At 37.1% G+C, this 26,762-nt stretch overlaps 1 protein-coding gene and 1 pseudogene across 3 annotated transcripts; one reads left to right on the top strand and one right to left on the bottom strand.

Moving 5' to 3' along the window:
* Positions 1-906: 906 nt before the first annotated feature.
* LOC137733249 (MADS-box protein SOC1) lies at positions 907-8,111 on the top strand. 2 transcript variants are annotated; one of them, XM_068472396.2, is made up of 8 exons: positions 907-1,245; positions 1,391-1,607; positions 6,480-6,567; positions 6,677-6,738; positions 6,856-6,955; positions 7,077-7,118; positions 7,326-7,367; positions 7,725-8,111. In XM_068472396.2, exons 2-8 carry the CDS (start codon positions 1,426-1,428, stop codon positions 7,854-7,856), a joined length of 648 nt encoding a protein of 215 aa, XP_068328497.2. In that variant the 5' UTR covers positions 907-1,245; positions 1,391-1,425; the 3' UTR covers positions 7,857-8,111. The 2 variants fall into 2 exon arrangements, with proteins under 2 accessions (XP_068328497.2, XP_068328496.2); XM_068472395.2 differs by lacking the exon at positions 907-1,245 and having other exon boundaries at positions 1,315-1,607.
* Positions 8,112-8,970: 859 nt separating this feature from the next.
* On the bottom strand, positions 8,971-25,315 carry LOC137735765 (putative fructokinase-7; annotated as a pseudogene). Its single transcript, XR_015964434.1, has 6 exons — positions 25,232-25,315; positions 10,871-11,041; positions 10,107-10,457; positions 9,876-10,016; positions 9,668-9,784; positions 8,971-9,415 (listed from the first exon to the last, which is right to left on the bottom strand). The product of XR_015964434.1 is annotated as a putative fructokinase-7 (transcript).
* Between the last annotated feature and the right edge of the window lie 1,447 nt (positions 25,316-26,762).

Genomic DNA, 26,762 nt, shown 5'->3' with positions numbered 1-26,762 from the left:
AAAGGATGAAACATTGAACTTTGATTTTTATATTGTTAAAGTGTATTTTATTTGATAGGCTTCGAGTGTCCCCCTTCCTAACGGACTACTAGAGTACGGCGCATTAGTGATACTATTTTGTTTATACAATTTTTCACAAGTTTTGTAGGGTCTATTTCTTAATATATTTTAACGATCCAAATTTTCTATATTTTAAAAATCATTCGTAGATTATTTTTACAAAAAATTAGATAAATTTAAAATAATTAAAACATTAATTTATAGTGAAGGAAATGGACGAATACTGTTTTGTAAAGAAACCTAAATTGAATCTAATGGTCATATAGTTTTAGATTTAAATAATTTTTGGTACATATGATATTTTGTAGAAGACCTAAAAGATAAAGGGTTCGAATCATTAAAATATGTTATGGACTAGACCTACAAAAATGTGTGTAAAAATAATGGTGTCACTATTTAATGTTTCCTTTTCAAGGTGGGGTTAGAAGAGAGGATGGAAGGAGGAAGAAGAAAAATAAGGCGAGAAAAAAACATAAGAAAAAGGAAAGGTAGGTCTGTTGTTTGCCTCTGCTTACCCCAAGTAAAAGGTCAATCAACTCCACCCTCCCTCCTTATAATTTCCTTCCCTTCTTGGTTTTTATGTATTTTCCCTCTCTCCTCGTTTTTCTTTCTTTCTTTGGCATCTTCTTTCTCTCATATTTGTCCATAACTTTTTTCTGGGTCTGTTTGCATATTTGGTAAATTTGCTCATTAAACTTTTCCACTGCTCTGAAGAAGATTTTCTCTTTGTCTTTGAAATCAATCAATCAATCACAAAACACCCACCTCCTCCTCGTCCTCCTCCTCTCTCTCTCTCTCTCTCTCTCTCTCTATATATATATATATATATAATATGCAAATATATGTGTTTTTTCAGGGTGGAATCATAGTCTTTGCTCAAAAAACTTAGAGAAGAGAGCTATCTCTTTCCACTTTTAGTATTCCTTCGCCCCTCTCTCTGTCGCATCCACTTTCTTTGGCTGTTTTTGTTTTACTCTTCATATATATCTTCATTTTAATTTATGCACTCCTCCTTTGTTTACACAAATTATATCTATCTATATATATATTGATTGCTTGCAACCTTTTTGAATTGAAAAGGATCTATTGCCTTCCACCTGATCTATACCATCATTCCAACTCACAAAACCTAAAAAAAAAAAAAAAAAAAAAAAAAAAGCTTTCTGGGTTAATTTTGCTTATTTGGTAAGATTTAATTATGTTCTCTTCTTCTTTTAGTTATTTTCATATATATCTCCTTTTTGTTTTGATGATTTCTGCAGAGACCAAAAAAAAAAAAAAAAAAAAAAAAAAAAACTGATCTCAGAATTTCATTTTCTTGTGTCAAAAGGGTAGAAGGAAATTAGTATAATTAAATCATAAAAAATGGTGAGAGGAAAAACTCAGATGAGGCGCATAGAGAACGCGACGAGCCGTCAGGTGACATTCTCAAAGAGGAGAAGTGGTCTGCTAAAGAAGGCCTTTGAGCTCTCAGTTCTTTGCGATGCTGAGGTTTCCCTCATCATCTTCTCTCCCAGAGGAAAACTCTTCGAATTTGCAAGTTCCAGGTATTTTAATTTAATTTAATTAACTATAAATCCCTCACATAGTGATTTAATATTCAACTGCTCATAAAATGACTATTTAAGCCCTAAAATGTTATAAAAATTAAAAAGAAGTATCTAAATACACCTCAAGTTCTTTCTTTGAATCATGCTTAAAATTTACTTCTACGCTCTCACATAAGCAATATGATTATTTTTTTAGAAAAGAATGAACATGTTTTCCGTAGAAGTTTGAAAACTCAATGTGAAACTCTATCACTTTAATACATATACATACAATTGCAAGACTTAAACCCTTTTGCCCTCGAGTTAGTTTGGGTGAGGCTTGTGTCCTTTTGTCTTTGCTTTAATGAAAACCCATTTCGCTAAAAGAAAGATTGAAGAATTATATAGGTTACTAATATGAAAATTGAAAAGAAAACAGGAGGAAACAAGTTTGTGAAGACGAATATGTGGGTTTGATGTGAGGTGTATGTGAAGAGTTTAGGGTGTGAGGGTAACTTGAGAAAGAATGGGTGTATTAAGACATTTTTTAATATAAAAAGTAGGTGTGAGTTGTTTTTAGTACGTAGGGTGTAATCAACAAAATATGAGGTACCAATAAAACAACTTTTTTTTTTTAAGAAGAAAAAACAATAAAAATTGTTTGTTTAATTTGAAAGAGAATGGTAGATCCGCTATTAAAATGAATAATGTCATACATACTGTGATGATCTGTACAAGCCTTTTTCTAACACAGTAGCGTTATGAATAATGTTAAAAAGATTATTTATTTAAATTATATTGTGTAAATCATATGATGTGTTTAGTGATGAATAATGTTAAAAAGAAAAAGAATAATAGCATTGAACCAACATATGATAATAAAAACCAAAAAAATTATAACATTGGACTCATTTGGATCAAGGAAGTTTGTTGCATGATCCAGCATTGAGCTTTTTCATTGTGAATATGGGTGGGCAAGAGGTGGCTAAACTGGAAAAAAAATGATAAATTACATGAAATAAAATGAATTAGAGCACAAAACTTCCCTAGGCTAGAGCGCAGTGTAGCCCTCTACCTAGCTCCGTCGTTGGTGATGATTGGAATATTATGTAAATGTTGATTAATGTACTTATTTCCTGTTGGTGACAAATCAAATAGTTTACAAATTTATCTTATGATCTCCCTAGCATTACTCTAGGTTATATATTTGGTTATATTTAGTAAGTCCTGTTTTACTTTTCATCCAGAAACAAGTTGCATGGTTATTTATTTTTGGTAGTAGTCCTTGCATTACTATTTATAGTAAACTTTGATACATAGTCTGTAGCAGTGGCTCATTTGATCTGGTTACCTATGACCTTTACTTCCACCGACTTTGGCTGCCTATTACGTTTTTTTTCTTTTGGTCAAGGAAGATATTTTCATTACATTAAAAACTAGTGTAAGGTCAAAAAGAACTGGACAAACAACTACAGATAAAGTAAAAGGCCCCAGCAAAATGATAGCGGCAAAACAATATACAATGAGAGAAGTTTAGGTCTGAAGGCTGCAAAAAACAAACAACAAAAAACCCTAATCTTCAATAGCAAAAACCACACCACCGTTGCTGTCACATCCTCGGGGGAAGCCAAACACTGAACCGAGAAAGTAGACACTAGATCCAAGTCCCCTTCATGAACCCCTACAAATATATACAAAGTATCATATGTGTAGAGAGTTAGACTAAGGGGGTATGTAAAATATCCAACACTTGGCCTCGATGGGAATCCGACATGCTAGTTGGGGGAGGGAAATTGATGGAGGGAAGTGGATCCGATATCCAATTTCTTATCAGAGCCTTCGATCCGAGCACATGATGGGATGTGGATGAAGTATCACAACTAAGGAGGAAGGAGGAAGGAAAATTAAAAGATAGAAAGTAGTAAAAGCGGATGAAAAACGTCGGATAAGGGGGCATGAAGCCCAAATATGAGACAAAGTTAGGGATAGATGAGACCCGGCTCAAAGAAAACTGAGATAAAACTTAAGGGAAAACCAAGAATGAAAATGAAGGAAGGAGACTAAAAAGGAGAGAACCAATTAATTCTTTTGTATCTCCTCCTTTTCCTCCTCCGTTCCTCCTCTCTTCTTTGCCTTTCGTTTTCAATAACAGAAGGTAGGAAAAAATGCAAAAGAATTAATGCAGTATGGTTAGTTCAGGAGTGAGGGTGAGTCGAGTGATAAGTAAGAGTAAACTAGCAATTTGGAGTTGAAAACCTTCTTTGTGACAAAAATAAAGTTCAAATGAATTAATATTAGGGAAATGGGTTAATCACAAGATCTGGGTTAACTAAAATTAATATTCAATTATTCTTGGATTAATCACAAAGTTTGGGTTAACTTGTATGACTTTTAAAATTATTTAGGATCTTGTTGACAAAAGAGAATTTAATAAGGGATTTTATTAGCAGAAATAACAAAAAAGGACACTGATTTACAAAATTTAATTTTATCTTTTATGGGGATTTTACCAAACCTCATCGACATCATAACAACATCATCTAGTAGAAGACAAGTGCATGAGGCTTTGTCCCACGTTTTTCTTTTTCCTTGCAATTCACGGATACATAATGTCAGTCCCTGCATATTATTTTGTATTTCACGGATGATTATCTCGATTCTGTTTGTGCGGATTTTAGAGATTACTTCATTTTGTCAGTTCATTGTACATTGTGCAGATAGTTTCGTCAGGTGTTGTTTGTGTTAAATTTTAAATAATAAAATTCAAAATGATTTTTAATCATAGGATGACTAATAAACGGATACGATGAAGTGATTTCGAGATCGTTGCAAAGAGGATCCAAATTCATTCCTATTCGGTATTTCACTTCAAGAAATCTACTTTGACACATATGTGTTATCTCCACTTTTATCTCAACATGATTTATATTCATTTCATTAGGGTATTGTTTGAAAAATGTAAAGATTTCAATTCATTTTAGAAAAAACACTACAAAAATTACAAAAAATAGGATTTCTTTTAGGGTTGTGCGACCCAAACACTTATTTTTACTTTTCGCACACCCTCTTAAATTCGGCTTTCGAATCGAATAAGTTGATGAAGATCAATGAACAAATATTACTAAGTGTGCGTGAGAGGTAAAAAGAGGTATATGGATAAAACTACCTTTTTTTTAATTATCAAACAAGACTCATAAGTAATATATCCTTTATACTATTCACACACTCATTTTTGCTTTCCATGCACCCTTATTAGTTTTTTGTTATTGATCTTCAATTCATTGAATTCGATGACTGGAAATAAATGTGTGAGAAGTGAAAATAAGTGTGTGGATAACACTACCCTATATTAAACTATCAAAGTTTAGCGGTAAGTCTCTTTTCATAATTGAATATGTCATAAATTCGAATACCTTTCATCTCATAGAAAGAAGAAACAAAATATATATGAAACTATGTAGAAAACAGTAAAACAATCTACTTTTGGCATAATGCATTACATAACCTAATTCCATATGATCCAATTTTTACAATATGGTATACATTATCTGGACATAAATAATGCAAATTAGTTAGCAGTTTTTGGTTTCCTAACATATCGATATATGATGTCCTATGTACTATGTACGATCTATAAGACGCAGTTTTTTTTTTTTTTTAATTTGTAATTTTTTTTAATAGAAAACTAGATTTTAATCTTTATATAAGATGAAAGTTAGAAAAATGTCTTATACAAGTTTAAAAATTGATTTTAGCCCCTACACTTTATTTAATGTCAGCATATTAAATGTCTCTCTTTTTTATTTATAATTTTATGGTTCATAAATTAAATTTTATGAAAATATTATAAATTTTAGTTCTCATTATGGTAAGTATCTTATATAAGAAAATATTTTCCTAAAGATTTTTCGGTACACATGTTTTTGCATATTTTCTTACATGCCACTAATCCATTGCAATATATTTGGGTACGAACATTTCTGTACATTAGGTTAGTTTAATATGTTTAGGTACGGAGATTTCGGTACACTAGTTTATTATAATATATTTAGGTGCGGATATTTCGGTACACTAATTTAGTATCATATATTTAGGTGCGGACATTTCGGTACACTAATTTAGTAAAATATATTATAATACGGACGTTTAGCTACACTAATTTGAGGAAGTAAAATAAATATAATGAATTAAAATGTGTATAGTAATAAATAATTTTAATTTTAATGTAATGACATTAAATAAGATATCTATTAAATATTAAAACAAAAATATAATATAAATTTGAATTAAGTACTCATTAGAGGATTAAAATCAATATCCAATCTAACACCAGATTTTTATTGAATTTTAATATTCTTCAAGGATTAAAGTTCAAAAACTCCTGATTGTTATGTTGTAAGCTTTTGGATAGCTTCATTATGATGTCCCATGTATTATTGGTGTTTGAACAAAACATATTTTCGAACTAAAAAAATACAACTATATATTTACAATGACAGGGGAGATTAATATGGACTAAGTCATAATAATTTGATATCTAACTGCCATTAACGAATTGGAATCTAAGACCTTTATTTACAGAGTAGAGAGGAATACTAAATTAGTCAAACTAGTTAACTTATGAACTTTATGCAAACATTTTGGATATTATAGCAACTATAGGGTTTCTATGTTAGCCGATATAGGGACCTATTATATTTGGTGTAGCTCATGAAAAGTAATATATATTGTCACCAACCTTTTCAGAAATGTAGAGTTGAATAGTGTAAAGAGGGAAAGTTTTATGAAGCAATACTAAAACAACAGACACGCATGCTGGAGCATTCAATTTGCATATATGCTAATATAAAAGAAGGATTTATCATTACTTGGAATTGGTTATAAACTCAGCATGCAGGGAACCATAGAGCGATATCAGAAGCACGCGAAAGGCAATCAAACCAGCAACGAATCCAGTTCCAGTGAACAAAATATGCAGGTACGTACTTGTGCCTCCTTTTTGTACGTAAGCTCATCCCAGAAAGTGTTCCCAATTCAGTCCAACGAAATATTCGGTGATGAGTTTTCGTTTAAATCGGAACATGCAGCATCTGAAGCAAAAAGCAACTAGCATGATGAAACAGTTAGAGCTTCTTGAAGTATCAAAACGGTTCATGGCCTTGACTGAAACTTTTTTTGTATCTTAACATGTCGTCGAAATATTCAGTTTTTTTATCCTTTTCAAAATGCTTCTTTTTTAAACGTGGAATTGCAAATTATGCCTCAGGAAACTCTTGGGAGAGGGTCTAGGATCATGCACTCTTGCAGAGCTACAAGAAATAGAGCACCAGTTGGAGAAGAGCGTGAACAATGTCCGAGCCCGAAAGGTTTATCTGAGAAATTAAAGATCATTAAGCACCAGTAGATTCTGAAACTAGCAGTTTCTCATCCTTGATTAAATGGATATTAAACAAACTTTAATTTTTTTGTGTGTAATTAATACTACAGAGTCAGGTTTTCAAGGAACAGATTGAGCAACTGAGAGAAAAGGTAAAACTGCTACAACATAAAGTTAAAAAATAAAAAATTTGCATGTCTGTTGTGCTACTGCTAGCTGAGTAAATATTACAAAATATGTAGCTGAAAAATAAGAAATCTACAGACAGTGCAGAACACTTAATGCCAACAAGAGGTTGTGATTATGGTAGCTAACTAAATAAGTTTTTTTGCTTTTTTGTTTTTGTTGATAAAATTCAGGAGAAACTCCTCAAAGCTGAAACTGCACAACTGGTTGAGAAGGTAAACCCTTTAAGTTATCATAATCTTCTTTTATAATGTATATTGTAATTGCAGTCACCAGTGTTTCCTTATGTTGCACAAATACGAATACAGAGATACGGCATCTGAGAAAGAGGAAAGAAACTCAATTTCTTTGTGTTCAAGAAACTTGAGTGATTGTTCCTAGTCAATTTTCTTTACAAATTCTCTACAGTAGCAAAACCTAGCATTTATATCATGTTAACTATTATTTCAATGCCATAAGCCTGAGTTATATACATTTGGTTACCACTTGAGAGGCTTAAATCGTATTTATCATCGATAAAACTTCATGTTAATGGTTGAACAAAAAATAACAGTTTCACTTTTTCTTTGTAGTGTGGTAGTTTCCAGCCAAGGAAAACATTGGACGAGCGAAGAGAAAACACAACCTACACTGATAGTAGTACAAGCTCAGATGTTGAGACTGAATTGTTCATTGGACCGCCAGAAAGTAGAGCGAGGCGCTAGCTTCCACTCCGAGAGAGAGGGTGTGAACAATCTAAAAATCCATGGTTGAGCAGATCTATTATTTCTATAGTTTCAGATTGGATTTTTGCTCTGCATTAGATTGTTGTTCCACTAAATTAATACTGTAATGTTGCTCTGCAAGTAATATATAACAACTATATTGTAAGAGGGATCATGGTGCCGTTGTGGAAATGACTATGATGCATATATATGGACTATTTGATTTTTGTTATATATCCTTATGTTTTATTGAAATTCTCCAGTTCTTCTTATCTGGTCCTTTTACTTTGTGTTCTTTCATCACATGCAGAGCATCTGTCGTCAATTAGCTACTCGGTCGCATCTCTACTTTGTTGAGGAAGTTATGAGTTCAAATCTCATAAACGACACTTGTTGAATGAAGATAAGAAGAGTAATAAATAGGTTGACTGTCATCACGGATTCGTCTCTTTTTCTTTTTCAGCAAACAATATTACAAAACATTTTTAATGTTGGAGAACATTGGAAAGCATTTGTATACAGAATACATTGCATCTTTGTTAAATCCCACGTCGGTGGGTTCAAAGAAACCCAATGGGTTTAAATAGGATTATCCTACTAACTAATACCAAGATCTTTTGTGGTAAAATCCCACATTTGATAGATTGGACATGTGGTAAAGTTTGGGACAATATCGGTATCGTTAGAATGGGACGGGCCCGATGATCCAAAAATCCAACGTGGCATCAGAGCCCACGGTTTCGGGCCGGTGCAAGCCAACGAGCTTGTCACTCATAAGGAAACAAGTTTGAATTCTTAATATAGAGACTCTTTTTGAGTGCCATTGAAAACAAGTGGGCCCAACGTGAGACGACCTCTGAATTCAATTACCGATGTGGATCTCCACGTGTGAACCACTAAATGAGGTTACAGGTGAGGAGGAGTGTTAAAGTCCCATATAAGTGGGTTCACTTATATGGGACGGGCCCGATGATCCAAAAATCCAACGTAGCATCAGAGCCCACGGTTTCGGGCCGGTGCAAGCCAACGAGCTTGTCACTCATAAGGAAACAAGTTTGAATTCTTAATATAGAGACTCTTTTTGAGTGCCATTGAAAACAAGTGGGCCCAACGTGAGCCGACCTCTGAATGCAATTACCGATGTGAATCTCTACGTGTGAACCACTAAATGAGGTTACACGTGAGGAGGAGTGTTAAAGTCCCATATAAGTGGGTTCAAAGAAAACACAACGGGTTTAAATAGGATTACCCTACTCTAACTAATACTGAGGTCTTTTGTGGTAAAACCCCACATGGATTGGGCAAGTGGTAAAGTTGGGGACAGTATCGGTGTCATTAGAGTGGGATGGGCCCGACAATCCAAAAATCCAACAAGCTTTGCTACATGAATGTGAATAAAAGAAAGTACAGTGTTTGGGAGTTTATCAAGCAATGGTTTGTTGGAGAAGTTGGTTCACAGCTTCTTTTGTGGGCAGTGCAGGAATATCTCCTTTTTTTTGCACTGTGAGAGCACCACAGCCATTGGCAAACAAGAGAGCTTCTCTCAGCTTTTGTTCATCCTGGATAGGTAAAAGAATTCAAACTTTCAGTACCATATAAGGTGACATGTGTTCAGAAATTGAATGAAAAAGATTGGGCTTGTTTGAATATGGCATAGCTCAACAAGTTTATAGAGAATCCGGTACAACTTTTGATTACAAAATGGACTGTCGTGTCATGGTAAGCATGACACTGAAGCCCAATTTGTTGTGCCAGCTCGCTCAGCCCATCTATATTGTTTAGGGGTAAAAAAAAACCTTGCAAATGCATACTTTGTACAGATTAATTTCTGAACCCAAGCTGTTGAGCATAGCAGCAACAAAAGAATCACCAGCACCAGTAGTATCAACAGCATCAGCTTTGATACCTGCAACCTTACCCTTAAACTCCTGCACTCCACAGTAAAAAGAGGGATCAACAAAACCAAATTAACTGCAGATAAAAATCCAATCTGCTATTTACATCAAGATGGATGTTAACCTTTGTGTAGTATCTGCAGCCTGCTGACCCTTCAGTTACAAGCAGAAGCTTCAAATTCGGATGGTAAAGCTTTTTCAAGACCACCCCATCATCATAAGGATCATCACCTTTGGTCAAGAATTCAATTTCGTCCTCGCTTATCTACAATTTTGTGAATACATTATAACACGTGGATTAGTAACACCAGATAACTAACTATGTGTGGCCGTTATACCAAACAGCATAATGCACCTTAATAATGTCAGCTTGGTTCCATATGCTAATAACACCTTTTTCGAGCAGCCTCTGCAGATGGCCACAGTGGCAATCTCAGATTTGGGTCGTATCAGCACTAGTGGTGCGATAGAACATGAATTTGGGTCGTTTCACCTTTTTGATTAAATTTACATAAAGTTCTTTTTCATGAAGAAGCATATCAGCACTAGGGGTGCGATAGAACATGAATTTGCACTCCCCGTCACTTCTGAGTGTAACAAACGCCAGTGCACTCCTTGCATGTGGATCAAGGCGCATGCCAGAATTGTCCACATTGTTTTCTTTCAGAATGTCAGCCAATATGTATCCAAATTCATCCTTACCAACCTGGGATGCAACTGCTAGACTTTAGTTTATCAAAAACGGGAATGACTCGATAGAAGAATCTGAAACAAATGTGACCTAAAGACAGATCTTAATGCTATGTATAGGATGTTTTACATGTTGGATGTAAATGCTAAGCACAGTCCTTTACCATACACTTAAAAAAGTGCAGTCAAATTTGTGCACGCCATATTGACAACCACTTTAGTTGCATATGGACAACTGCAAGGTTGGAGTATCAACAATATCAATAGAATTAATGACATATCCACATTTCAAAAAAGTTGAGTTAGTGCACAGTTAAAAAATTCTACGTATAATGTGACCAAAGCGAAATAACAGAATCTTGATAAAACTGGTGGTAATACAATGAAGCAGAAAAGTTAAAAGTGATTTTGGATGGCTAGAAAAAGCACCTTGCCCATAAAAGCTGCAAAGCCTCCCAATCTTGAAATTCCAACTGCAACATTGGCAGGAGCTCCACCAACAGCTTTCTTGAAACCATCTGCATCTGCAAGAGAAACTCCGGCACTAGTCGCGATGAAGTCGATCAACATCTCCCCAAAGCAAATAATCAGCTCTGAGTTCTTCTATTGGATACTACTCTTTTTCTTTAAGGATAATGATTTAGATGAACCTACAAAGAACCAATTGGTTAAGAACTTAAGATCAGTTCAGAAAGCCAAGGAAATTATTACTCAAACATTCTTGTTATTAAACAAAATTTCAACATAAAGAAAATGACGTGATACATTCAAGTAAAAGTCCTAGATATTACATAACCAAAAATTTATTAATTAGGATCATATTTTGTAGCTTTGGGAAAATGTTCTTGATCAAATTTTGCCAACAACTATTCTCGATATCGTTAAACAATCAATAGGCTCTCAAAGCTTAAGTCATCAAGAAATAAGTCAACAGTGTATATCAAGCTAAGCAACTCCATCCGCACATGAAACATGATCACCAAAATCTTAGTTTTCAAGAAAATCGACCAACAATGTATATCTAGTTGACAAGTATCCTATAATTTACCTCGAGAATCCAATTGGGTACAAATGAAATCCAAGATTTACAACAGTAAAACACAGTTATACTGAAGAATCGAAACGGGACGTCAACGAACTTAAAGAAAGTAGAAATTATCACCAGAAAGAGAGGAAGAATTCCTAGCAAACTTGCAGCTGCCCTTTTTGGATCGCTCAAGTGTGAGGGGGAAGCAGCTGCATCCTGTTGGTGCCATTATTATAATTAAATTAATCAAGAGTGGTGTTAATTATGTTTGAAACCAAACATTGACTAAAAAGTTGAAAACTTAAAACGCAAATCAACGCTGTTTTTTTTAATTTTTTTAATTTTAATTTTTTAATTTTATTTTAATTTTAATTTTACAAGAATTAAGATTAATTAATTAATCGAGAGTTTATATATCTCCAACTGAATTCTAATTTAAAGAAAAAAAAAACATTGAATTTTGTTATAGGTATAATTTACTGAACAATTATGGAGGTCATAGAGAGAGGGTGCGACAATAGTAAAGACATGAGAGCGATGTGTAATTTTGAGATGTGTTGTTATTTCACCCCATTGTGTCTTTATTTATAGAAGTAGGGAAAATTAATTCCTTACCCTTGTAAGACTACAACTCTAATAGAATATTAAATACTCAGGGGAATATTCAAATATATCCCTAGATACACTAGGATTTACACAATCACATTCCTAATCTAATAAGACTGTAACACTCCCCTTTGAGTGTGTAAATACTTAAGTAAATGGTGCATCAAGTCTTCAGCGATGAAGTAAGTACAGTTGATGAAGTCGTCGACACAATGAGCGAATGAGAGTCTTAAATCAACAGTAGAATGAATAAAAAGGTAAAACTCAAAAAACCTCGCTATGGTAAAACTCAAGGTGGGAGAAAAACCCATAGACTACGGAGAAAAGTGAGAAGTTGCATTAAGTCAAAACTATACGTCTTCTGGACGTAAGTAGAAGAGCTCACAAGGGTATGATTAACCCAGGATGGATGCCTCGTTAAAGCCTAGTTAGGTAGTAAAAATCTAGTGGGAAAAATGCTCTTAATCATATGGGAAAAGAGTACATTAAGATCAAGTGAGTATACTTCTGGATACTCCCCCTAAGTTTGACATAACTTTCAAATGAGAACTACAAGCATTGCATATGATAGTTAGGTATAGCAATTCCTCGGACAAGCTTCTGAAAGGTTGACTTCTGCAGTGACGTTGTGTAGAGGTCGGCAAGGTTGTTTAGGATCAGCTTGCATGATTTCAATCTCCTGATGCTTTGTAGACGTAATATGTCTTGGCGTTGACTTTGTTGATGTATCATGTCTTGGTCGGGTGGATACATGCGGCATAGTTTTCATGGATCGTCGTTGGGACTCAACGATGGATGAAAACAGCAAGTACTTCAAATATGCTCAACAAGAACTCCTAACCATGTCTTACTTGTGGTGTAGTGAAGTGAGGTGAGTCTTGGAATGATTCGAAGATTTTGCAACTAAGGTCATATCATGAACCTCCAAGATATTGCGATATCGAATCTACTTGAGATGTGTTAGGATTTGCCCAAATCCGTAGTACCTTCAGGGTTGCCGAAAACATCTTTAATACCAAATCAGTGGGTGTGTGTAGGCGTGGTGCTGCATCCTTACCAATAGATCAACAACGAAGGAGATGCCTTTTCTAATTGCAACGAGCTAAGTACAATAAAGCACAAAGTTGAACTCAGATATGGAACTTTAGATTCCATAACCTCTTCAAGGGTCTCATTTGCATATAATGTATAGATGATCATAGGTATACTCCAAGATAACACATTCGAGGTGTAGTTCAACTGGTAGACCAAAGTACCATTAGAACAATGCTTCAGCTTCAGGTCAAGGCATAAAAGAGTTTTCCTAAGATCCTTCATCTCAAATTCCATCTTCAGGTACGAGGCAGTTTTCTTAAGCTCTTCTAGAGTCTCAGTGGGATTCGTGTTAACGACATAAACTGTAACTCTAGCAATTTGGAATAAGACTTCATAGGTTAACACGCAAGGGTATTCATTCATATCCCTGACTGATCAAATAATCACTTAGACGGGTATACCTCATCAGCCAGATTACTTCAATTCGTAAGTGAACGCCTTAAATAAGTTGAGAGGGTGTTCAGTGGTTTAGAACTATGTGAGTTAATCCATGTAATTCTTAGGGAACTTACATGTAAATCTCCATATCTATATCCCCATGGAGAAAACACTAACCATATTTCATAATGCTGCTATCAATCACAGGACATTTGAGAGAAACTTTGCGTCGTAAGACATGCATCATATCACACTATTTCATTCATCTCATAATGCTTCCTTTCCCACTTGTAACACAACGAGGTTACATTGGGCAGTGTAGGAACAATAGGTCCAAAACACACTTTGTAAGGAATTTGACCTGGATTGTAATTTCGGTTGTCCAATCATTTCTACATTGTCACTTAATCAACGGAACACGGTTCAATATCATCGTTTTTCATTTATGTCGGTAGCTGCCATATAAGTGAAAACATCATCGATGGTAATCTCATTTCAATTCCATTTTCTCATCCAAACTAGTATACTGGACCAAGAACTTCAAGTCTTGGGAGTAATCCAGATTAATCTTATGAGATGGAAATGATTTGAGATATCGATCATGTATATATTCATTTTGTGCCATGTCTTCCACTTCTAGGGAAGTAAATCTTATGAACCAAGTGATCTGTCGTGCTCTAGGACAAGATAGTGTGATTGGCTATCAGCCAGTGTACCGGACCGTCCAACAGGGGCGGCATACCCTTCGGGGATGTTGACTCGACGTCTGTTAAGTACATTTATCCTTGCAAGCATGTTTGCAGCTGGTATATAATCTCGTCACTTTAGCTAGATCAGGGGAATGCGTCTGGAGCAACATTCTAAAAGCTAGAATTCATCACACTTGCTTATCATACTTGTGTAGTATAAGGATTGAGATGAGACATAGTGGGTAACGTCCATGCAAATTCGCACCGTTCTACAGGAACGTTGATGTTCTTATTTGCCCCTAATGGCGGGAATACTGTCTCATTAAAGTGACTACCTGCAAATAAGCGATAAAGAGATCGCATGCAAGGGCTCTAAGAGAGCGAAGGTGAAGGAGAATCATAATCGACAAAGATTCACATCATTCTTTGAGGGTACATTGCGGCAGCGTTGGAATGCACACCCAAATGCGTAATACGAAAAATGTCAGGTTCGTACCCAGTAACTAACTGTAATGTCAAATAGGTTGGGTGGCAATGGGCCTCAAGGCGGACTAACATAGCTGTGTACAAGATTGCATAGCCCTCGGCAGAAATAAAAAACTTGGTGCGTTCACCAAGGTCTAGGCGATCAATTAAATTACGCTTTATGATTACTATGCGAGGCTGTTTTGGGGTGAACATGGGAATTCAATGTCCAATTATAAACCCAATAGACATGCAATACTTTATTGAAAACCATCAATATAAACTTTTCGGCATTATCTAGTCTCCCAAACTTTAAAGGATAAGCAGGGTAGTGAACCCTTAATCGGCCAGGGGATTTAGCAGTTATGTTTGTGGACAAACATGTGACCAATTTGTCAATTCATCAACCAAAATGATGCGAACTAAATAGCACACAAATTAAAACCCTCTTTTGACAATTGTAGTATATGAATAAGTAGGGATCGTTCTTAACCGGGGATTAGGAAGGATTGCAAAATCACTTGGAAACTGACTCAAAAACATAAAACAAAGGTTAAAACACTAAACTAGACTCAAAGAATGCAAAACTAAACACTTAAAACACTAAAACAAATCAAAAGACTCAAAACAGCACCAAAACACTCAAAACTGCCTTAAAAACACTTTCTGGGCAGTTTTGAGCACTTTGACTACTTTGGACGAATTTGGGAAATAAATTGATTCAAAACACTTAGAAACACAAACTAAGACACTTTCTAACTAAATTGGACACTAAAGTAAAGGGGGATTGAGTTTTTGACGAAATTAAATAAAATGCACAGATTATAATTAAGGGCAGATTGTAAAGATGAATTTGATGAAAATATGGATGGAATGCTAGCTAGAAGGTTCTTCTCCACACATGTCACACTTGCATACAAGATGATTTTCAGTTGGTCTTTCGATGAATTATGAAACTCAACACTCCGGGTTAATTAGGTCCGCTTAAATTAACCTTCAGATTTCCCTAGAATCATTGAATTGGATGAATATGCATCGCAAACAAATTATTCCTAACAAGTTCTCTATATGAACAGCATGATAAAGATACAAGTTAGAATCATTACGTTCTTTGGAAATCATAAGTGTTGACGAGGCATTCGTTACTATGATAAGCATGAAACTAGTGCCAAGAATTCATTTAACGCGATTGTTTATAAGCAACCTCCACTACTTGTGAATATAAGTTCATAACTATTAGGTGAAATTCACTTATATTCTAGCGTCATATTCATGCATGAAAATTAAGCGTGCACTCTCAATAAACATACACAATTAAGTTATCAATCAAGCAGTTAAACAAATTGAATCCACAATACATGAAATTCCAACCAAAGGTAATCAAATCATATTACAAGCATAAACATAGTTTCGAATCACCCCCTAGCTAATTAGGGATTTAGCCTCTCATGTTCACAGAAAGAGAAATAAAATTGAGTTTAAACATAACGAACAAAAGATTGATTACACCTAGAACGCACAACGAATCCACTTGAATTTCTGCACGTCCAAGCTCTTCTTTCTCCTTTCCTTGTTGCGGCAGAGATGGTTTAGGGAATTTCTGGATGTTATTTTGGGTTGGGGATGGATTTAGGGAAGTTTGGTGGTGCGGCAAGGGTGGTGGAAGGTGTATGGAGGTGTGGAAGGTGGCTGGAATTGATGTGGTGGCTGCGGCAATGGTGGGAAGTGGCTGGAAATGGAGGGGGAATGCACGGGTTGGATGGTTTTTGGGTAATGGTGGCTACAGCTGATGAATGAATGGGAGAGAATTAGGGTGCATGACTTTAGGGGGGAAGAATGTGTATGATTTAGGTCGGCTAAAGTGAAAATAAAAGGGTACGGCTGAGATTAGAAAACTTAGGGTTTATGGATGAATGGCTGAATAGAATTAATAAGGTTCTAGGGTGAATTAAAGTGTATGGCTGAGATGGATTTTGTGGCTGCGGCTAAAGGAATGTGTGTGGCTGAAAAATGTGAAGAATGAATGGATGATTGGGAGAAGAGGGTGCGGCTTGATAGAGGGTTTAACTAGGGTTTCAGAAAATAAAACCTTAGCTAATTTTTATTAACTAAAATTAATTTAAAGGCTGCTAGAATTAGGAGAAAATCAGAAATTAAAAAGGCAAGGTGCGGCTAGGGTTAGGTTAGGAGAGGGAAATAGGGTTTAAGTGAATAAAATGGGCCAAAAATGCCCTCCCTTGCACAGCAAGGGAAGGGGAGAAGGGAAAAGCCCACGGCAAGGTTATGTAATTGGGCTAGGGCCTTTGTTTTGTGTCCTAAAGTGCATACGAGGCCTAAAAAGTGGCTAGAAAATATGGACGTTTAGATTAGGAAAGGTTACCAAAACGGGAAACCTAGGGTTAACTTTCCTACTTCAAGTAGGAAACCTTGTTTGAGTGGGAATCCTCGTTTTGGTAGGATTTCATTGTTGGAGTAGGAATTCATCGTTTCTTCAAGTCTTCAACTCATTCATTCCTCTTTCGCTCCAAAAGACTCCAATTTGCATCTTCTTGCACACTTTGGCCTTATAATCTGAAAATGCACAAAAGTGACTTTAAACACTGAAATAGCTAAGGAAACACAACATAAATGCACGAGAACAAGCTAATTAAGTCGCATGAATATGCTCCTATCACAAAACCATAAGTATTTATATGGTATGCATTTTTGTTAGATTAGTCCACATATATTCCTTTGAATCCAATATGAAAAAGGGTGATTTCGTATCTTTGCGAGGGATGATTTAGAAAATCAATTTCCTTAATGAGAAGGTTTAGCAAAGTGTGCTTGTAGGCACAAGGTCCTTACTTCGGGTAAGGAGATGCATTGTAGCATCACTATTCGACCTAAGTGTCCCAAATGGTCATGCCAAAGCAAGTAAACTGCTCAATCACCAGGCTCCAGGCTAGCCATATGTGGTGTGTTCCCAGTTGAGAGATAGCCCATTGGCCCCAAATCAAAGCTTCAGGTTCATTTTGGAGGTGGTGTAAAGATATTGCACTCTATTTTCTTCAGTGGTTTCATATATGATCATTGTCACCTCGAATATCTTTAAGAAAACTCAACGACATTCTTCCAGAATGGATAGAGTATAATGTCTCTGACATGGTAATTCAGGACCATGCATACAACGAGGAACGTGCCAATGCTTTTAATCAGGTTGGATAGACCTGGAGTCGTTCCTAGAGATGTGATTTAGGTGTAAAGTTAGTGTGCGTAGTATCGCATTCATCCAGACAACTAACTTTCCGACATTCCTACCTAATCACGTGTTTAAGTGAATTCGGTCACATGTATACAAGAAACATGATTCCATTAACTCGTGTTTGAGGACAATATCAATAAGATTATCCGTAACTCAAACATACACCAAACTTGAATTCAAGAACATGGAAAAGTGTTCACAAAGTAAATGGTTTACTAAGAGGATTCGGCCAACAAGGCTATCCATGTCAAAATTCTGCTTTTCCAACAATGTTTGGTGGAGAAAAATTAGTCTCACATATTGACTACGAGAATGGTACTCCTTAATGACATTGGTAGGGGCATAAACAGGTGCATAACCAATGATCTATTCCATCAAAATGGAAGTAGATTCTGCAGGGTTAAGGTTTGGAAATATTATCCCTTATTCTTGAAGTTTTAGGTCTTAGGTGCCAAGGATCACGCCTTGGGCATGATGCCACACCTTGACAAGCCCTGATTCTACCATATGTTGTAAAAACAAACTCGAAATTGGATTGTGAGAGAGACAGACTCGAACTTGGGTTCGGTATTGGGCAAGTTGCCACCCGTTGTTTAATACCCTAACTATAGTAAGTGGCTTTCAACGAGAACACCAAAAAATCCTAATTTGGCTCCATGTAAGATGGCTCCAGTCGAAGTAGGAGGGGTCTGTTCAGTAACCCTTTGCCGAAGTAAAGCAATTCTGTTCGGTGCATCCCTGCCAAAGGAGGGCACCACCATTTGGTAGGCTTTAACCAAACTGGGTTAAGACATTACGTAGACTTCAGCTGAAATGAGACTATACTGTTCGGTAAACTTCAGCCGAAGCTAGGTCTATACCTTTCTCTCACGTTTGTGGTAGTAATCAGATACGAGAATTTGGTAAACTTCCACTTTCTACATTGCTACTTCTAAAGCGAGTTAGAAACATGGAAGGACAAGAAAAGTATTCTCCAGTCAAAATTCGATTGGATTTATAAACTTCAAAATCGTACTCATTCATGGACGTAATCGTGGTGTGCTTTAGGCAATGTCTTTCATGATTAAACGGTCCATAAAAGCGAGCGAAAGAGCCATGAAATCCTCGTTTGGGAGGTGTTTCCATTTGTAATGCTTCGGGCATAAGTCTTCGAGTGAAGATCATAGCAGTTGCTTATTCAGCTATTCCATGCCATTGTTGGCTATATTGATTTCTCAGCTTCTTGATAGTCAAGTGGAGATTCATATCTTGTACCCATATAAAGTGGTTTCTATTAGAAATGTCCAAATAAGGGAAATAGAACTTGTGACGATTTGACAATCCACTGAATTGGAGGGAATAAGGTTGTGATTGGTGCTATGGGAATGAATCATCCATAAGCATCAAAGTTAGAACATTCGAATTCTAAGACATGATTTTCATGAAAATCGTTGGGTTTTCATAGGTCTATTGTTTTAAGAAAACTTCAGGTTTCAAAGGGACTAAATTTGAAACCATAGTTTCGAGTTTAGTTATAAACTTCTGGTTCTTAAAAAGGAGGTACCTGTAAGAACACAGAATACAATATACAACTAAGTATAGTTGATTTGGGTTGCTTCAAGAACTTGAGTGTGAATGCTTTGGGACTATGAAAATGAGTCAACTGTTCAAAGAAACGAAATAATTTATTGAATCGTTAATGTCCAAAAGTGAGCTTCAGGACAATAATTTTGGATTAATTGTCAGATTAATGGACTGCTGGTCACTTTAATTAATTTAATAGATTGGGCCATACAGGGTTTATCATAGAAGCAAAAAATAATGATAACATTCAGGTTAAAATTATAGAGAATGCTAAAACTAACATTGGATTCGAAAAACCATAGTCCAATATCTGTGGGCTTGGGTGCCCTAAAAGGATTATTGGCCATGGGCTGGGGTTTTTGGGATAGGCCCAACAACCCAACCTACTAGTTGTGGGCCAAATTTGGTGTGGGGGATACATGCCCCACATGAAAGCTGGCCTAGATGGTGCGCGAGAAGCCCGATCGCAGGCTGGCTTCGATTTGGGGAGTGGGGAAATAAGCCCAGCCATCTGGGCTAGATTTGGTAATCGTGGGTTATGACAGATGGTGAACCTAGTAAGCAAAACTTGCTACAGGCGGGTCGGGTCGTGCGAGTGAAGCCTAACAAGGCTTTTAGGGCTTGCTGGTGGACTCAGGGCTTCAGTCCCATATGAAGACCAACCTAGTCCGAGGCCTGGTGCTGTGCAGTCACGTCGAAACAATGTTGTCCTGGTGATGGCGTGGCTGCAAGCCAGCCATGTCGACTTGACGGCGCAGCGTGAAGTCACCGCTCAGTTGCGAGAAATCCCAGATTTTTTTTGTTTTTTGTTTTGTTTTTTTTTTTATTGTTTTTGTTTTCTTCGAATTCTAGTGTTAAAAACCCTTATTGCTTCAAATGAATTTCGATGTTTTTGTAAACACGAAAATTTTGTAACGAATGAAATGAGAACATGTGTACAAAGTAGATTTGTATTGATGAATTTGTAGGGTTACAACCTCTGTTTACAAATTTCCTCTGATTTAGTCTTCAAATTTGATGTAGATGCGTAGGTTGTTGATCCAAGGGTCGAGATGACTTGATCTCGGACGAACGATTGAACGATTGCTTCAAGTTTTGAGCTTGAAACAATGTGTGGATAGTCTCCACCTCTAGGTTTGTGTATGGCTTGCGGCAAAGGTGATGTTGATGTGGGATTTTGTTGATTCAAGAGTCTTGGCGACTTGATCTTGAATTGAATGTCGTTACAAGTTTTAAGCTTGCAACAAAGTCTTGAAGGAATCGGCACAAGTGTTTGTTGATTCTTCAAGGGAATGGTTCGGCTTTGGTCGAAAGAAAGCTTCGACTTTGGTTGTACGTTCTTCGAAGAGAGCTTTGGCAGCATATTAGTCTTCAAAGATTTGGCAGAGGTTCTTCTCAATGTGAGAATTTTAGCCTTTCAATGTAGAAATTGTCGACCAGTTATGCTTCCTTGGGACCTTGTATTTATAGACTTCCAAAGCCATGCCTTTGATTTGTGTCTTGATTCATCCATGGGAGAATTTAGGCATGTTTTGTGTCTTGTTTTAAGCCACTTTCCCTTGCTTGGCCGAAATTTATAGGGCTTGTTGCCTATTTTGTGAACAATCTTCAATTCTTGCTTGTTTTGTGAAGATGCTTTAGCTTTCTTTCCGGTTTTGATAGCAATTTGGGCCCCTTGCCGATTTTAAGGAGATTTCTTCCCCTCTGCTGAATTTTAGGAATGCTTTTGAGCTTCCTTTGCTTGATTTGTGCCACATGTCATTGATGACTTGTCCATTTATGATGAGTCATATGCCACGTGAAGCTTTGTGATGCATCATTTGTATGCAACGAAATTTACATATCTACAATTGGCCCCACTTCAAGGCGTGTTGTAGGCATGTGCTTGTCACATGTAGGAAACATGTTTTGAAGTCTTGCAATATGAATGTTCTAACTCAAGGGTTGTTGAGACTTGATCTTGAATTAGTTTGCTTCTTCAAGGGCCGTAGAGGTGTATTTCTTGAATGCAAATGATGAATTTCGTCAAGGGCCATTGAGGCGTATTTCTTGAATGAAACATTTCTTTAAGGGCCGTTGAGGCTTGATCTTGAATGAAATGAAAATTTTCTTTAAGGGTCGTAGAGGCTTAATCTTGAATGACAATTTTGAAAATGGATAAATCAGCACATACTTACTGTGTGTATTGACTTGCCATAATTTTTTTGACAAAATACATTTGGTATATTTTGGGACTTGAATTTTTTCCTTGTGGGTATGGGAAAAAAATGCTTTTCCTCCCTTAGGTAGGAATCTCCTTCAATTTTGGTAATGAGGGTGATTTCCTTCAAGATGTTGGAAAGCTTTAGTGCTTTCCTTTAAGGTTTTGGAAAGATTTAATTCTTGTCCTTGGGTAAATAGGATTTGCATTTTTTTCCTTTTTCTTTCCATTTTTTTCGGCCAAGGGGTGTTTTCCCTCTTGGTTTGGGAAACTTGAAGACTTGTCCTTGCCTTAGAGGGATTCCCTTTTGTATTTTGGCAAGGAAAGGTACTTTCCTTTGATGTTTTTAGAAGCCCTTTCCTTATTTCTTTGTTTCCTTTTCTTCTCTTTGCTAATTTTGTCGCAAAAATAGCATTTATTTTTATTTTTATTTGTGCTGAAATCAGCTCGCCCTTTTTGAGCTTGGAATTTACTTCCTTCTTGCAGCTAGAATATGCTTCCTGATTTTGATTTTCTTTTTGCTATTTGTTATGTATTCTCCCTATAGCATTAGGAAGCAATTGACCTTTATTTATAGGACACTTGGGAGTGTGTTTTTGTCACAATAACTCCTTGCTGTGTGCACTGTTCTTGCTGCTGCTGTGAGTTGTAACTGCTTGAAGTTTGTTGCAGTGTGTCACTTTTTACCGTGTAATGCTGTGCAAAAGACTACAACGGAGTTACACCATGTAGTGCCTTTTGGTCGCAGTTTTCCCTTGGTGGTGACGTTGCCATGCAGTGCAAGAAACTGCTTGCATAATCGTTGCGGGGTTGCGTAGCATTTTGATTTTCTTTGCTACTGTAGCATGCTTTAAAGGACCGTCTTGTAGCTGCCCTCTTTGCTGTGCTGCTCAAGCTTTGTGGCTGATTTCTTTTTGTCGTTGTGACTTTGTCATCGTCATCCTTCAACACTCACAAGGTTTGTCTCGCATGTCTTTTGCTTTAGCAAAGCAATCTTTTTTTTTTCTTGCTGTCCCACCTTGTGCTTATGTTGTCTTTTTTTTTTTAATTATTATTATTATTATTTTTTATTCTCGTTGCAGCCATGGTATTTTTCAAGTGCTTTAAGAGTAATACCATCACTATTCTTACGAAGGAAGACGACTCGCAAGATAGGGGAACGACGCTGAAACTTTGTGCATCATTGAAACTTTGCTGAGTTTTACTGGGAATGGCTTGAAGATGTCTTGATGCGATCCAAAGATGTGCTTACTAATGTGGGCCTTTATCATGCCGTATAAGCATCTTTGTTTAGTTATGATCGTCATTTTTTCGTCATTCTTACATTCTTTGAGCATTAGTGTTTAGCAATCAACACATTTCTCAAGGCTCAAGGGGAGATGTCGATTTGATTTTGGGATCTCCACAAGATAGGAGGCTTGCCAATCCATGGTAAGTTTTATGACGAGGTTGTTCATAGTGTGGAGGAATTTTCTCATCGTAATAGTCGAGGATTGCCTACGAGTTACCGCTATTTATTTTGGGCGTATCACAAGCTTTCCCAGGAGCCTCAGGGTAAGTTAGGCATGAAGATATCTTTATGGATTCAATTTTGGTATTGGGGTGCCATGAAGTATAAGAAGCCTTCAAAGAAAAGTGGCTGCAACAAGACAACCAAGCCAAAGGGAAACTTAGATTCGTTAGGTGCCATTGGTTCAGCTGAGCACTATGCTCCTGCCAAGTTGAAAGTGTTTGCATTTTTTTTTTTGTTGGTGATGTGGTTGTACTTGAAGTTTTGAAGTTTCAAGTTGCCTACATACCCTCGGTTAAGGAGGGATCAAGTCATAATGTAGTTCAAAGGAAATGATGGATTGTTTTTTATGGTGATTTTGCCGTACACAGTTTATGCTCTTGCGGGCCTGAGTGTCACCTTTTAAGCTCGTGCGAACAAGGAGCATTGAGTGTCGTCTTTTAAGCTCATGCAAACAAGGAGCATTGTGCCGTGCAGTTTAGACTCATGCAGGTGAGGAGCTTTGTGCCATGTGCAGTTTAGGCTCATACATGTGATGAGCATTACTTGTTTGGTTTAGGGGTAGAAACGCTTCAAGAATCTGCCATTGATGGGGTCGATCTTTAAGCCGTCTTTCACCATGATTATGTAGGCGCCGTTGGTGTAGACCTCTTGTATTACGTAAGGTCCATCCTATTTTGATGTGAACTTGCTTATTGTCTTATGATTTGTGATGATAGGCCTTCGTAATGCCAAGACAAGATCTCCAGTTTGGAAAGACCTTGGGTGGACCTTCTTGTTGAATGCCTTAGATAGTCGTGCTTGGTAGAATTCCAAGTGTTGTTGAGCTCCAAGCCTCTTTTCATCGAGTGCTTCCAACTCTTGAAGTCATAGCCTTGCATTTTCCTCTTCAGTCAAGCCTTCTTGTATAGCCATCCTTAGTGAGGGGATTTGACTTTCGAGCGGTAGAACAACTTCTATGCCATATATGAGAGAATAAAGCGTAACTTAGGTAAGAGTTCTATCTTTTGTCCTATATGCCCGTAGTTCTTCGCTTATTCTTTTGTGCCATTCATTCTTTGTTCAGCTAATCATCTTCTTCAGGAAGTTGCACAACGTTTTATTGAATGCTTCCGCGAGACTATTGGCCGGAGCATGATGCATGGAAGACTTGTGCTGTTTGAACTTGTATTTCTCACAGAGCTTGTCCATGAGTTGGTAAGATAACTGTCTTTCGTTGTCAGTAATGTTGTAGCAAGGCACACCATATCGGTGAATGATATGCTCTTTGATGAAATGGATGATAATTTCCTTCATGTCTTCCCTTAAGGGTACGGCTTCAACTTACTTGGGAAAATAATCCATTACGGCATCCAATCCTTGTGCCTCAAACGGTTATGAAGCAACTGTAGGGTGTAATGGTTTAGGCGGTTGATGTATGAAGTTGGTGTGGAATTGGTAGTCTTGGCACCTTTTGGCGTACTCCAGGCAATCTTTCACCATGCTTGGCCAGTAGTAACCCGTTCTTTTATGCTGGAAATGTAGCTTTGGTCTAGACTAATGCGCCTCACAGATGCCTGGGTGTGCTTTTTCCATGGCTTGATTGGCTTATTCCTCACCTAGGCATCTCAAAAGTACTCATTCAAAAGAGTGTCGGTAGAGTGTTCATTTGTAGTAAAGGAAGTGAGGTGCTCATCGACGTATTTTAGAGCAGTGTCTAGGATCATCTGGAAGCTTTCCATGCTCCAAGTAGTCAATCAGTGGTTGTCTCCACTCTTCAGTGTTGATTGGAAGTACTGAGATAACGTTTGTATCATCCAGTAGCATTTCAGTGACAAGTGGGATCACCCATCTTTGGCAAACTGGCACATCTGCAACTTTGTCTTCTCTTAGCGCCATACTTGAGGCTAGGTTAACGAGAGCGTCCACCATTTGATTTTCTTTTCTTGGCACGTGTTCTAGCATCACGGCCTTGAACTTTTATAGCAGTTGAGTTGCTAGCCGAAAGTGTGGGATGAGGTCATCTTTGCTCACTTCATATCCAGTAAAGAGTTGATTGATTATGAGCTTGGAGTCATCATACACTTCTAGTGTTGTGATTCCCATGTCGATCGCCATTTAGAGTCCAACAATCAGCGTTTGGTACTCGGCAATGTTGTTGGAGCATAGCTCGCTTAGTCGGAAGGAATAGGGTAATAGTTGTCTTTGTGGCAACATGAATACTATTCCTGCCCTTACTCTGTCCGTTCATGCAGATCCATCGAAGAACATTGTCCATGTCAGGAAGATGTCGATTTAGAACATCTCCTTGTTAGGCAAGTCATCTGAGATTTACTAATCAGCTGGGATTGGATGATCAACAATAAAGTCTGTTAGTGCTTGTCCTTTGATGGCTTTAGCTCGAACGTAGATGATCTTGTATTGATTGAAAAACAACGTCCATTTAGCTAGTCGCCCTATCGGAATAGGTTTGGATGTAACGTACTTGATTGGGTCAGCTTTAGCAACCAAGTGGATGGTGTAAGCATGCATGTAGGCCTTTGGACGACAAAGACTAAGGTAAGGCACATCTTCTCAATCAATGAGTAGTTAAGCTTGGCACCAATGAGAGTTCTACTTAAGTAGTAAAGTGCTTTTTCCTTTTGGTCTTCATTTTCTTATGCCAAGAGTGCTCCAATGGAACCCTCTTGTGCGACAATGTATAGGATGAGCGACTTTCCAGGCACGGGAGCTCCTAAGACAGGTAGGTTTGCCAAGTACCTTTTTATGCTCTCAAAGGCATTACGACATGTGTTATCCCATATGAACAGAGCTTCTTTCTTCATGACTCTACTGAAAGGTTGACAGGGTCCAACGAGGTTGATGATGAAGTGTCTGATGAAGGCTAACTGCCCTTGTAGACTTTTCACCTCGTGTAAGTTCCTTAGTTCGGGTATGCTTTGGATGGCCTTGATCTTCGATTGGTCTACTTCAATGCCACGATGCTTGACAATGAAGCCAAGGAACTTCCCAGAAGTGACGCCAAATGCACACTTCAACGTGTTCATTTTGAGGTTGTAGTGCCATAGTTTGTTGAACACCATTCGTAAATCCTTCAAGTGATTAGATCTCTTTTTAGTCTTGACAACTACGTCGTGCACGTAACATTCTATATTTTCGTGTAGCATATTGTTGAAGATCTTTTGCATTACGCGTTGATATGTAGCTCCAACATTTTTTAAGCCAAAGGGCATTACCTTGTAGCAGTAGATACCTTTTGGAGTGCGGAAGGCTGTTAGTTCCTTATCTTTGGGAAGCATACGGATTTGATTGTATCCAGATGACCTGTTCATGAATGATAATTCCTTATGGCCAGTGGTTGCGTCCACCATGATTTTGATGATTGGCAAGGGAAAGTCATCATTCGGGCAAGCATCATTGAGGTCGTGGAAACCTATGAAAACACGTATTTGTCTAGAATTCTTAAGGATAATGATGATGTTGGAGATCCATTTAGGGTATGACACCTCTCGAATAAAGCCCACTTCCATTAGCTTGTCAATCTTGGCCTCAATTTATAGGATAA

Source organism: Pyrus communis, chromosome 7 (assembly GCF_041283825.1).
Source record: "Pyrus communis isolate YQ-2024b chromosome 7, ASM4128382v1, whole genome shotgun sequence".
NCBI lineage: Eukaryota > Viridiplantae > Streptophyta > Magnoliopsida > Rosales > Rosaceae > Pyrus > Pyrus communis.
Note: the sequence above shows the minus strand (reverse complement) of the source record. Positions and strands in the feature narration are given on the sequence as shown.